General features: G+C 41.1%; 2 protein-coding genes across 2 annotated transcripts in view; one reads left to right on the forward strand and one right to left on the reverse strand.

Moving 5' to 3' along the window:
* Nucleotides 1-5,059, forward strand: part of gabbr2 (gamma-aminobutyric acid (GABA) B receptor, 2) — a 173,944-nt gene extending 168,885 nt beyond the window's left edge. The window contains exon 19 of the mRNA XM_061059533.1: nt 829-5,059. Within this exon, the coding sequence (XP_060915516.1) occupies nt 829-994 (166 nt within the window). The 3' untranslated portion in view covers nt 995-5,059. The remainder of the gene's footprint in view (nt 1-828) is intronic.
* Nucleotides 5,060-9,771: 4,712 nt separating this feature from the next.
* The window catches only part of elp2 (elongator acetyltransferase complex subunit 2), a 32,844-nt gene continuing 28,599 nt past the window's right edge, over nt 9,772-14,016 (reverse strand). Inside the window, exon 22 of the mRNA XM_061059596.1 lies at nt 9,772-10,462. Coding sequence (XP_060915579.1) covers nt 10,267-10,462 — 196 coding nt within the window. The 3' untranslated portion in view covers nt 9,772-10,266. The remainder of the gene's footprint in view (nt 10,463-14,016) is intronic.

Raw genomic sequence — 14,016 nt, forward strand, 5'->3', positions numbered from 1 at the left:
TATCTCGTGTTGTAAAATATTAAAAAAGAACTGTAACCCTTTGTTACAAATAATTCTATTTATATTGAACCATGTTTCTGTAATTTCACATTAAATGTGACAGGCCAGAATATAATCTGCCTTCTTTTATATCGAAGCAGGAAGTAAGGATGAGGAGGAAAGTGAGATTACTGGATGTTGAAATCAGATTTCAACATTTGAAAGTGTCTCACCCCAGGATTTCATCCAAAAATAAAAAAAGGCAAAACAACAAATAGTGGACCGTTGGAAGGAGATCACTTGCTGCTCTCAGCACTACACTCAACTGATACTCACCATGATCGAAAAATAGTGACCAAGAAAGAAAACTCAACTAAGGCCACAAGTTACACAACAACACACAATAACTTCACCTCATTTCAGCCCCCATTTGTTACGCCTCACCATAAGGCGACCCTAGTGGGGCTAACAACAATCCACAAATTGACCCAATAAAACACTTATAACACCTTAACAAAGTCAAAACGAAGGGATTTCTTATCAATGGATAGACTAAATGATAACAAAGAACAACTGAGAAACTAATATCACAAAACACAAAACACAAAAAACATGAGTTTTTAAGCTCTGAGACCCAGTGCACCTCATTGTGACACAACAGAAAGGGAGAAGGGACAAACAGCACAGGGACACATACAGCCGTAACAATACATCCGGCCTGTTGGGCTAACAGCTAACAGGTTTTTAAATATTTATCTGTAAGGTGATTAATATGAGTTTATAGTATAATGTTCATATTTAGTCTCTACTTGTGAGTTTTACATTATTTATTTTCTTCACTTTTCACAGCATACAGCGTCGACTGTCCTTGCAGCTGCCCATCCTGCACCACGCCTACTTACCTTCCATAGGAGGGGTCGATGCCAGCTGTACCAGCCCCAACGGCAGCCCTGGTTCCAGCCCCCGGCACAGACACATGCCCCCCTCCTACCGGGTCATGGTCTCTGGCCTGTGAGCTTCATTCCCTCCCCCACCTGGCTCCTTGCAGAGGAGACATATATGGTCCTTTTTTCTACAACAAATAGACTGATATCGTCAGCGTATGTGCGTATTTTGTCTCAGAACAAGGAGGACAGGGGGAGAAGACAGGGAGGGGGGGAGGGGCAAAGTTTCACTCTTCACACCTCTTCACCCAAGCCTCTCTTGAGAACTGAAACCCTCAGTCGGGAAGGGGTGGGAGGAGACGGAGTGGGCACTGGATGACCCATAGAAACTCCCATGATTCACAGCAATGTCCCCTTGTTGAGCTGCTCCCCTTGCAAATGCACAGTCAAACAAACATACTCCAATACACACACACACACATGCACAACTACAGTCCCGCCCCAATAGCAGAACAGTGGTGGAGCAGCCCTGCCTGACGTGTAGCCTTATCTGCTTCAAATGGGGGGTTGTCTTTTACTGTTCTTTATCTGTTGTATGTTCGGCTTTCTGCTACATGTGAGCTTGTCATCAAACTTGAGTATTTTACAGCTTTGGTGACTGGATACCAGTGTGGAGACATATTATTTACAAAACCCAACAAAGGAAATCATGAAATTAACTCCCGTCCCCTTCCCATCTTTATGGAGACATGTAAATATCTTCATTTCTGACTTTGATGTTCTGTAAGCTTTGTATATGCTGTGAACGGACAATTAAAGGGGTTGGAAGTGTCAAGCTTATGACAGAAGAAGGTTATCAGGAACATTTCCAATGGAAGCTCATAAAACATGGCAACCCCTGGAAGAATTAGACATATGTATGACAGAGATGGAAAGTGCTTTGTGTTACTTTTGATAACAAGCGCAGCAGAGTAAGGTACATGAAAGCTTGTGAGTCACTGAACATGAAAAGGCCCGTTCCTCAATCTAGGAGTAAGACGCACATGGCTCTTTTTACCACTTTGCTAAATTTTTCAGCACTGATTTCTTTAGAGATTTCACATCAGACTTTGCATAGGCCTTTCATGCTTTACAACTTGCTTAGTATGTGATCAGAAAGCATGATATACAGATTATTGATGCTATGCCTTTTAACAGGTTTTCAAGGCTGCATAGTTTAGAAAATTGAGCTAAAAAAAAAACACAAGGAAAGTGTTCCACGGTTGATTGTGTGTTAAATGCCAAGAAATGCATACATTCAGATGTACACATAAAACGCAAGAGAGCACCTTATGGAGTCAGGTGCTTTTCACTGAGTGGTCTTCATAGACTGTTAAGATGTCTGTATATTCTAGCCCTCACAGCTAACCAGCACATAAGAAAAGGGGCCCCGGGTTCATGTCAGCGGCAAAGGGGCATGAGACTCACGCTTATAAAGACTTCTTCAGAAATTAAACTCAAGAAGTGATGCTGGAAAGGATGTAGGTCTACCAGTGCCACAACAATTGGACCAAACGGTTGACCTGAATTTCCACGAGAGGTAATCAAGCCGATGCACACATGAGCCCCAACCGGCCATAGCTTTCGGTTCCTATACACAGTGATAGATAAAGCACAGACACAGGGCTTTCTTTCATATTGACTATCATGAAAAATCACTTCACACTTAGCAACAGTGAACGTACCTCACTTGCTATGGAAAACGGGCTATAACCTGAGCCCAAGAAGACTGCACTGGGCTAAACTGTCATCAGCACAGTGTCGTCATGTTTTGTTTGTAAAACAGTCCTCATGTTGGAGACAAGCAAACAGGAACTCTTTAAAGAAAAAGGACTTCAAATGGAGTGTGAGAAAGTTTGTTCTCAGCATATGTTTTCACCATTGGTGTCTTGGTTTTTAGTTTTTAAGGTGTTTGTTGAGCGCTGTGCCTGTTGTCTTATATTGTAGCCTGCAGGACCCACGGTACATAAATAGGGTGAAAATGGCACTGAAACTACAACAACTACATTGGCCACACATCTGTATATTGTACAACGTGTCATAGATTTATTTAAATTCAACGCCTCAATGCATGGGACAGTGTGGGAGAACATGGAGTGGACTACTTTGAGCTAGGTCATAAATACTGTCAGTCTTCGGTTTAAAGGCCAATCAAAGGATACAGAGTTGGAGTGGAAGACAAGCTAGCAGAAATCCACCTGCTATCGGACATATCAGGGTGACTTCCTGCGAGAGCTCCTCCCCTTCCAGCCCCTGCTGAGCACAGGAGCAGGGAAACCCCGAGCACAGACCTCTAAGGAGTCACAGCGTCTCCCGCACCTTTTGCCAACCAGAGAATCATGGCCACTCGACAAGCGAGTGAGGGACATTGTCAGAGGGTTTGTTCTTCCTACAGGAGAACAAAAAAACCAACTGCACATTTTATATATTACATTATATGTGATTGTGTACAATTTGCTGATACCCTGATGATGGTGTCCATGTATGGATATTTGGTATTTGGCTTTCTCAAGACGGCATGATATGAAATGTATAATTCACAGAGTAACCTCTGTTTTTGCAAATGTCGTGACAAATCCACTCTGTTGTGTCATTCTCACCCACAATTTGGTTTTCTGTTTCGTTACACAACACAGATTGAAGTTCTTTTAACCTGTTGATCAGCTCACACATGTCAATGCCAAGATTCTCAGTGGACAAACATCATCATATCAACTATGCTACTGGTTTTAGCAGTTATTCACTGAGGGCAATAAAGTGAAAGTAGTAGCAAACGATCAATCCTAATAACCCACTCCTGGCATTTACCAAATTACAAAATGACTTTTTTTAGTCCATCTAAAATGCCAAATGCAGATCATCAGGTATGGTTCTGTTGTTAAATTGTTTTAAATATGCCCTGATTTATTTTCCTTTACTATGATTCTTTTTCATCTTTCTTTTCAACATGGATGGAAAATTGTTCAAATGCAATTGTGATGGGTCAAGGGCTCATTCGTTACTGTAATAATTAACATCACTCTTATGGTTTGTATATGCCACAGTATTTTTTTTTTTTTTTACCTTTTTCGTTTGAAGATCAAAAAAATGACATGTATACGTATATAATTATATCTTTGTATGTGTCATCATCAGGGTTTCTGGAGACGGCGAGACATACATGTCCAAAAATATAACAATATGACCTTTATATTAAGTGGAAGAACACACACAGGTCCATACTGTTACTGTTTTGTCGGTTTGTTATGTGGTATCACACGGAGTTCAGTTCAATTACGAGTTTCAATGGTAAACAAAACCTATGTTAAATGCAACATGTTCGAGAGGGGCAATAACTTGTTTTCTTATAAAAGAAAGAATAGAGAACTATATATATATGTATATGTAAAAGATCTTTACGTACATTCATTTTTACATAGGAAATATTTCACAAATGCGCCACAAGGATACTTGGAAGTCATTTCTTTAATTTACAGTATCTGTAACTATGTTATGTACAGATGAGGTATAGATATGAAAAAGTTGTATAAAATAAGTATCACACTTTGAACACATGAACATTTTTGAAGCCATTAGTTGTTACGAGGGGGGTGGGGGGGGGGCGGGGGGTTGGATAACATTCTTCTTTTATTGTCTGAATGTTATGGACAGCCTTTAATTTTCACATCATCGTTAAATAAAGTGAGACTGAAAATAATCCAATGTTTTTTTTCATCTGCACTCAACTCTTTAATGTACTCGAGTCGGTCAGCTGGTTCTTCAAAAAGTATGTTTGAATTTATAATGTGTGTTTGAAGGCAGTCAGCCAATAATTGATCATCCATCTTGTTTTTTTTTAAGTTGCTAGAAGTTACATAGAAGTTATATAGAAGAATGTCCCTCTGAAGTTTACCACATGTTAGCTGGTTACTATGGTGATATGAAGAGATGGAGATCAGTACAGATAAAACAAACAGTGTGTCAGAAGAGGTGAAGCCTACATACAACCATAACACCGTACTTCACGATGACACACCTGGTCCAACTTAAAAATGTGTTTTTGTGAAGTCACTTGATGTTTTCTAAATGGATTGCATGTCTTGTATCTAACATGACATGCACTATTTAATTTTTTCTTTGACCATTTTGGTCATTAAAAAACAAAGATTTGACTTGTATCTTTTCTTTGAATATTTTGAGCAGTGTAGTTAGAGAAAAGAGCAAAGTGGAGCAGACCTCCCATTAACATTTGTAATGTTCCAGTTGGAAAATGTATGTAATATGGAACATTTCCTGCCAAACAGGAATGGTTCACTCATTTTTCAACCTTACACTTTAAATTAGTTAGCTAGAGGATGAGATTTGCAAGTGGACAAGTTTCTATGCAGCATCATACATGAACTTGGAAATTGGTTGTGATGTGTACCCTTTCAACAATAAGGTCAACTGTGTATTTTCTTGTTTCCTTTGTGAGACTGACTGAAGTATTCAGATTGTTCTGAAGATCATTTCGTAAAAATCTACCACTGGCGTCCCCAAAAAAAATCTGAAAAATGAGAATCACCCTTCTGTAATTAACACACAGAAGAAACAACGCTGCTCTTTCCCCGACAAATACAACAATTATATGTTTTATATTTAGTCTTCTGAGTTCCTAAATGTAAGACCAAAACATACCATTTCACACTCTTAAGTAGTATTACAGAGCAATGTTTGTGTCAAAATGCAGTCACTAAGTCATACTGATATATTCTTCTATGGCATTCAAAGTAAAAAGGAGAGAACTGCACCCATGTGATGAATGGCTGCTTAACAATAAGACTCTTGTGAAAAAGGCACATCCAGTGTGCTGGCTGCCTGCAGCCCTCAGACAGCAAAGCAAAAATAAATTTATAATGAAAAGGCCTGTATATGGAGGTCGATAAATAATTGAACTTTGAGGAGGAGCCCAGTGGCAAACAGGATGGAGGGGATGAGTGTGTGTGTTTGAGTGTGTTCTTGACAGTGTCGTTGTGGTTGTGTTTGGTTTAAACGTGTGCACAGGTCCTGTCGTTGTTCTGACTTTTAAATATTTAGCATGGGGGAGCCAGAAGTGGTTTTCAGCTGTTTTCAGGTCTCATAAAGAAGCAGCCGAGCAGTTCACTGAAACTTTGTCGACCAAAAACTCTTCCATCAACCGTCTGTGAGTAACAGACTCCAAACACATCCTCAAATATTTTAAATGTTTTTAACAAATTAGCTAAAAGAGGGAACACCTAACCAGTTAGTTATACTCAAAGAAGAGTATTTACCAAGATTCTCAAATATGCAAGTCAACAGATTACCTTGTCATGGCTGTAATTGTTGTTTGTACAGCTCAGGAGGAACTCAGGTGATGTTAAGATTTAAAGTCCGGTCTTCCTCTGTTTCTGCCTAGGATTTCAAAGATACCACATGTTTTCCCGGGTGTCTTCTGAATGAAGAAAAGCCTCAGCGTGTAAAAGCTTCGTGACCTTCTTTCTCGTCTCAGCAGGATCATGCTGTGCAAATGGAAGGCCCGTTGATTAAGTTGACCTGGGTGTCAGTGGAAGGGAAGCCTCGATGTAACCTCCAACATCAGAGAAATTAACACAAGCCAGTTCTATATCCAATGTGTCCGACTAATGCACACGTGCAAGTACTTAGCTGCATTGATCTGAGTATTGAGATGGAGAGGGGATACTCACACATGAGTTTTATAGAATTGAATGTGACAGATGTCATACTAACTTTATGTTATTATGGTGCATTAATAATGGCCATACAGTATTTAGGGGCCCTCCTTCATTCTTCTTATGATACTGATTGATGGGGATCATTTTTCTGAGAAGTTTAGATTTAATTAATTATTCAATGCAATCAAAACAGGAGTGCAACCTCATGATTGACAGCTTTGATGATAAATGCTGCTCTACAGTGCTGTGTGCACAGTATCAGAAGAGTAGGAACGACGAGAGGCGAAATAATAACACTAACACGAGTCGTTTAACGTTCCATGGCTGTGAGAGTCTGTTTCTCACCCACACAAGAGTCTGTTCTGCTACGGATCTGAAGGCTCTTTGCTGATTTCTCAGTAAGTGAGCCTTTCGATTGGTTGGTTAGTCTTTTGGTGAGCAGGACCTCTGTACCACCAGCTGGCCTCTACTGCTCCATCTTGCAGATTCAGATTCAGATTCTTTGTTGTCCCACAAGGGGAAATTTGCGTTGCAGCAGGAGCACACAGAAGACAAGAAACAGAAGGACAACATCACCGTAAAACATAAACGAAAACTAATTTAAAAAATCAGACAACACAGCAAAATATAAAACCAAATAAAACATAATAAAACATTGCAATAAAATCAGTCAAGTGCTCATACCAAAATGGGAATTTCTAGTGAAGGTTTTGGCTTCTCTTTGGCTCCAAATGTGCAAATATATAATTGCAGGAGGAGATGGAAGTGCCTCAACCATCTTTATATAAAGTCAATGTCTTTAGCCAATGGAGCCTCTGCTGGTCATTAGGAGGAATGCAGGTTTAAGTCACAAGAGGATAACTCCAACTTTATATTAATTCAATGGGTATAACCGTTTATAGTTCTCTTAGCATTAAATGTGATCATAGGCAGCCTTTAACTGCTCTTTCTCTGTCAGCATCGTTTTAAACTTTACATTTCTTTAATACTTCCTCTAAAAAAAAAGTACTCTTTTTGAGATTTTTAAGCTGACTGCAAAAAAGTTCCAAAGTTGACTATAAAGTTGCACTTTGATTTTGTATCCTTTGGACCGTTGTTAATGAGATTTAGTGATTAATGATGTTTTGTTGTGAAATGCCTCGAGTAACAGGAAGTCTTTATGAAGTTTCCTTTTATCCTGATCTGCATCCACACCTGTCTCTCCACACTTAATTGCAGGTTAACACAACAGTTGGCTTGTAACCATGGAAGTCTTACTACACTGCAGAGAGATACATACACCCCCTCAGACAAATATACTCTGATGCATGACTCATTCACAAACTACACAAAAGCAACAGTGCAGACTGGCTTCAAACACATTGTAGCATACAATAAACTTACAACAATCTGCCTGTCAATGCTATTTTTTTTTTACATTTAATTTGTCTATGTCCATCCAACAAAGGCTAAAAGTCCAGCATGTTAACACACAAACAGGAAGTTCTTATTTCCCATTGAAGTATGTTACTATACTATGGGAAATCAAACTCTGACACAAAGGCACAATGATGTATTCATGTTCAGTATTCCCTCCTTGAAATCCTTTCTCAAGCTTCCTAGCTGAGGTCCCAGTCACCTTTGTTTGTGGTTTATTACCTGTGCCACTGGGTCCTCATTTTCCCCATTAATCAGTAACATTCAAGGATTTTCAGATGGGACTTCTAATCCCTCCTCAGAACCATATTATGGCAGTCTCACCTCATCAGGACGAGTGGTCAAGGACACACCGGCGAGGACATCTTAGAAAGGAGCATATGCCTCATGTATTAGTATGCTAGTCAGAGCGAAGAGCTGAGAGAGCTCCTCTCACAAACGTGTTGATGAAAATCCACCGGCAGGACGATCATTCATGTTTAAATTGAAACATCACTGATAATGACTCAATAATTACGTTATGTAACGTATGATGTTGAAAATCCCCTGATATATGAGCGTATTGTCCCCAAAGCCTCATTTCAGTGTTTGAAAAACAGCTGTTTCCTGGAGCAGCGTGCACCGTGGGAAGACTGATGCTTCCATACATACCGGGATGCGTGATTAGAGGGAGAGTTATGGCCACTACTTACAATCTTCTGGGATAAAATTTATGGCTGATATATAATGACGGCACACTGAGTTGAACCCTCATTAAATCCACAATATGGACGTCCTCCGCTCTGTCCTTGAGAATTCTGTTAAGGACCCTCCTCTTCTTCAAAAGCACATGAACCTAAATCTGAAGCTTCAGAGCTCAATAACAGGACAGTTCAGTGTTTATTGATCTTACTCCTCCGCAATGTTTGAAGTCCTGCCTGTAATGAAAGATACCAATGTTTCTGTTTTCTCTCTCCACATAAACTCACGCATAAAAGCTCAACATGTACAGATGCCTGCTGTTTCCAAATGGGGAAGAAAGATGATATATAAAGGAAAATGTGTTTGGATACTCAAACAACACATTTGACATTTTTTCCTGTAACACTTCAGACACGAGACAAAGTTGAAAATGACGAGGATTATGAATTTTAAAGGAAACAATCTCAACACACTAATTTGCGTCTAATCACTATTTGGGAATCGATTCAAGTCTGCTACAAAGCTGAGCCCTCCACAAATTTCAGCAATCATCAACAATATTTGGAAAAGATGACTTCTGGTCCAAGCCAGGAGAAGTTGGAGAAAGGATTGAAGCAATTGGAGCAAGGATGTACAGCGACGCTGACACCACCCTGCCCTTCCCCTTCATCGCCGACAACAACAGCTGTCTGTACGGCTCGGTATGCTCGTCCCCAACAAGAAGGACTGTTTCCAGTTTGAGTTTGGTGAAAGCTGGCCCTTAATCAAAGTCTTCACATGTGAAAATATTGTTTTGAGTAGGATATATAGGAAGAGGTGTCTCTGTCTGTACATGTTTATGACTGTCGAGCAATCTATCGTTTGAACATAACACCACGGTTTTCTATTTATCTCCACCTCCATTATGTCATAATGATGGGACATCCTGAGAGGGGAAATACATTTCATATAAACAAAATATACTACCTTTATGTTCAATCTAATCAAATGCTGTTGTTCTGTGAGATACAAGAGTCTGTATGATTGTCATACAGAAACAAGTTAAACTTTGTAAACATCTGGAATTCTAAAATATAAATCAATGAGCCTCATTCAGAACATTTGGGATATACAAACATTTAATGATTTTTAATAAAACAAAAACAAATAAAACATCTCGACATTCCCAAACAACCAGAGAGAATTGTGTGATGATAACAAACTAATTACTAACAAGCATCTGTCCGTGTTTATAGTGATACGATGATACGTGGATATCCAGTGGGAATGTGTGATGTGTAGAGAAGTCCAGCAGTGTTGTCTTCTCAGAAACTGAAACACTGTGAAGTGTCTGAGCAGAGCCCCTCCCTGGGGTCGTGGTGTTTTCAGGATCTTTCCTCCACCCTTCACATCGGTTCAGCTGCGCTCACACAGACTGCAGGGCTCGAGTGCTGTGGGTCTGGCCTTAGACTGACCCACGACTTAACCGGCTGTCACAGGGAGGGGATGGCTTGCCAGCGAGCAGCTGTGGCCTCTGTGGCACAGTGCGGCCTGTGGCCCTCAGTCCAAGTATCTCTCGGTGTCAGAGAGACATAATAGTGTCAGTGTTGGTGGTGCTAAAGAGCCCGTCGGTTGATGTTGAAGATTTTGACAGAGTGGTCGGCGCTGGCACTGGCTAGTTGGAGCCAGGAGCTCTCCTCCTCGGTTTCACTCTCTCCCTCAGCCTGTCCGTCCTTCCTGTTGTTCTCTCGACCTACTCGGCCAGCACGGGGCCTCCAGCGGAGCCTCTTTACTGCCAGAGAGTGGCTTTGTCTGACAAAGGATGTGTGATGAAGGCAAAAAAACAGATACCAATCTGGGTGACTGAAAAAAACAGATTAAATCCAGGTACCAACTATACATGCAAAAGTCAAAGAGACTGTGCCTTAGTGATTGTCGCTCCTAAACTTTGGAAGGTTCTCTCTGAGAACTGTGGACATTTAAAAAAAAGAACTATTGACTATCTCTGAGCAGAGCAGCGAGCAGCACCTGAACAGAGCAGCGTACTATGGTGAGCGTATTGCATAATTTCTTGTTCTGTTCTCCTCTGTACTGTGTTACTGTGCACCTACTCTTAGCTTAGCAGTTAGCTTTACAATGGCTTCTTTTTCTGTCTCTCCCTCTCCTGCTCTCTCCTGCTCTACGTATCAGATGTTAAGTTATTCCTCGTCCTCCTTTAGTGATAATGATACATGTAAGAAATGTAGTTTATTTTTAGCTTTGGAGGCGAGGGTGTCTGAGTTAGAGAGACGGCTCCGCACCATTGAGTCAGAGTCATCGTATACAGCAGTAGTTAGCCAGCCACCTGTAGCCGGTGCGGGCCGACATAGCTTGGCTTCCCCCTGGTAGCTCCCGAGCAGCCGGGAGGCAGTGGCTGGGTTACTGTCCGAGGGAAGCATAGTCGAAAATCGAAGCACAAGGTTCCCCACCAACCACTTCACGTTTCAAACAAATTTTCCCCACTCAGCGACACACCCGCTGAGAATAAAACTCTGATTATTGGAGACTCCATAGTCCGAAACGTGAAGCTAGCGAAGTCAGCGGGCATAGTTAGGTGTATACCCGGAGCCAGAGCGGGCGACATCGCATCTCATTTAAAGTTGCTGACAAAGACTAAAGGTAGAGTTGATACAATCGTAATTCATGTCGGCCCTAATGACTCCCGACTACGCCAGTCGGAAGTCACTAAGGTTAATGTGGAGTCGGTGTGTACTTTTGCTAAGACGATGTCGGACTCCGTAGTGTTCTCTGGACCCCTCCCAAATCAGACCAGTGATGACATGTATAGCCGCATGTCATCACTCAACCGCTGGCTGTCGAGGTGGTGTCCAGCACACGATGTGGGCTTCATAGATAACTGGCAGGTTTGGGGAAAACCTGGTCTGCTAGCTAGAGACGGCATCCATCCCACTTTGGACGGTGCAGCTCTATTATCTAGAAACATAGCAGACGTTATTAGTCCAAAACCCTGACAACAACACAGAGTTCAGACCAGGAGGCAGAGCTGCAGTCTTACAAACTTCTCTGGGCCTCCCTTAGATCTGTCTCCCAGTCACTATAGCTGTAATTCTGAATCGAACTGTAGTTATACTATAGGTACTGTGTCTGTCCCCCGGCCCAGACCCGTTTTTATAATTCATCCAAACGGCGTGAATCGTCAAAATCTGATTAGAATCAAAACTACGAATACGATTTTGCTACAAGATCGGAAGATTCACTGCGGACTTTTGAACATTAGGTCCTTAGCATCCAAGTCTCTTTTAGTGAATGATCTGATATCAGATCAGCACATTGATTTACTTTTTTTGACTGAAACCTGGCTGTGTCGAGATGAATATGTTTGTTTAAATGAATCCACTCCTCCCACTCATTTTAATACTCATATACCTCGAGACACTGGACGAGGTGGTGGAGTAGCAGCTATTTTTAATTCCAGTCTTTTAGTTAACCCTCGACCAAAGCTGAATTTTTCTTCTTTTGAAAGCCTTGTTCTTAGTCTTCCACATCCAGTCTCAAGAACCTTTCAGCCAGTTCTAGTTGCTGTAGTTTACCGCCCTCCTGGCCCATATTCTGAGTTTTTATCTGAGTTTGCAGAATTTTTATCAGATTTAGTCCTTAGCAGTGATAGAATAATTGTTGTAGGTGACTTCAATATCCATGTGGATGTTGATAATGATAGCCTTAGCACAGCTTTCATGTCACTATTAGACTCTATTGGTTTCACCCAGGGTGTAAACGAACCTACTCATCGTTTTAACCACACCCTGGATCTTGTTTTAGCTTATGGAATTGAAATCCATAACCTTACAGTTTTCCTAGAAAATCCTCTTCTATCAGACCATTTTTTTATTACATTCGACTTTGTCCTACTAGAATTATCTCTGCCTGGAAGAGGTGTGCTCTCTAGAAGTTTGTCTGATAGTGCTGTGGCTAGATTTAAGGAAGCTATTTCAGCTGTTTTTGATTCAGTACCGTGTTTCAACCCAGTTGGAAACTCTTACGATAGCTTTAGTCCCTCTCAGCTAGATCAGTTTGTTGATAGTGCAGTGGATTCGCTGAGAGTTACTCTTGATTCGATTGCTCCCCTGAAACAGAAGGTTGTCAAGCGGCGGAGAGTGGCTCCATGGTTCAACTCAGAAACCCATACTCTGAAACAATCATCACGGAATTTTGAAAGAATATGGCGTTCGACCAAAATGGTAGAATCTTGTTTATTCTGGCAGGATAGTCATATAAAATATATGAAGGCTCTACGTCACGCCCGAGCTGCCTACTACTCCTCTCTAATCGAGGAAAACAAAGGCAATCCTAGATACCTTTTCAGCACTGTAGCGAGGCTGACAGAGAGTCATAGCTCCATTGAGCCTTGTATTCATTCCTCTAGCCCTCAGCAGTAATGACTTCCTGAGCTTTTTCAACAACAAAGTTCTAGACATCAGAGACAAAATTGGTAACCTCCCGCCCTTACCTGGTGCAGATACGTCTGATATGGCAGAGACAGTTCCAGGACCAGATATTAGTCTCGACTGTTTTTCTCCAATCGACCTTTCAGAGTTATATTCCATTTTTTCTGCGTCGAAACCGTCAACCTGTATTTTAGACCCAATCCCAACCAAGCTGTTTAAGGAAGTCTTTCCCTTAGTTAGCAACTCCATATTAGATATGATCAATATGTCTTTACTGGCAGGCTATGTACCACAGGCATTTAAAGTAGCGGTAATCAAACCTCTACTTAAAAAGCCTACTCTGGACTCAGGAACTCTAGCTAACTATAGGCCTATATCCAACCTTCCTTTTTTCTCGAAGATCCTGGAGAAGGTGGTAGCTAAACAGCTGTGTGACTTTCTCCATGACAACAGTTTATTTGAAGAGTTCCAGTCAGGATTTAGAGTCCACCATAGCACTGAGACTGCACTAGTTAGAGTTACAAACGATCTACTTCTAGCCTCAGACAGGGGACTTCTGTCTGTGCTCGTCTTGTTAGATCTTAGTTCTGCTTTTGACACCATTGACCATTGGATCCTGTTGTACAGACTGGAGCATTTGCTTGGAATTACAGGGACTGCTTTAAGTTGGTTTGAATCCTACTTATCAGACTGATCTCAGTTTGTACATGTTAATGATGAGTCCTCTATGCACACCAAAGTTTGCCATGGAGTCCCACAAGGTTCAGTGCTTGTACCAATTCTTTTTACATTATATATGCTTCCTCTGGGAAATATTATGAGGAAACACTCCATACAGTTTCATTGTTATGCAGATGATACTCAGCTTTATGTATCAATGAAGCCCGATGGTACCAGTCAGTTATGTCAGCTAGAAACGTG

The sequence above is a fragment of the Labrus mixtus genome, chromosome 16 (assembly GCF_963584025.1).
Source record: "Labrus mixtus chromosome 16, fLabMix1.1, whole genome shotgun sequence".
Taxonomy (NCBI): Eukaryota; Metazoa; Chordata; class Actinopteri; order Labriformes; family Labridae; genus Labrus; species Labrus mixtus.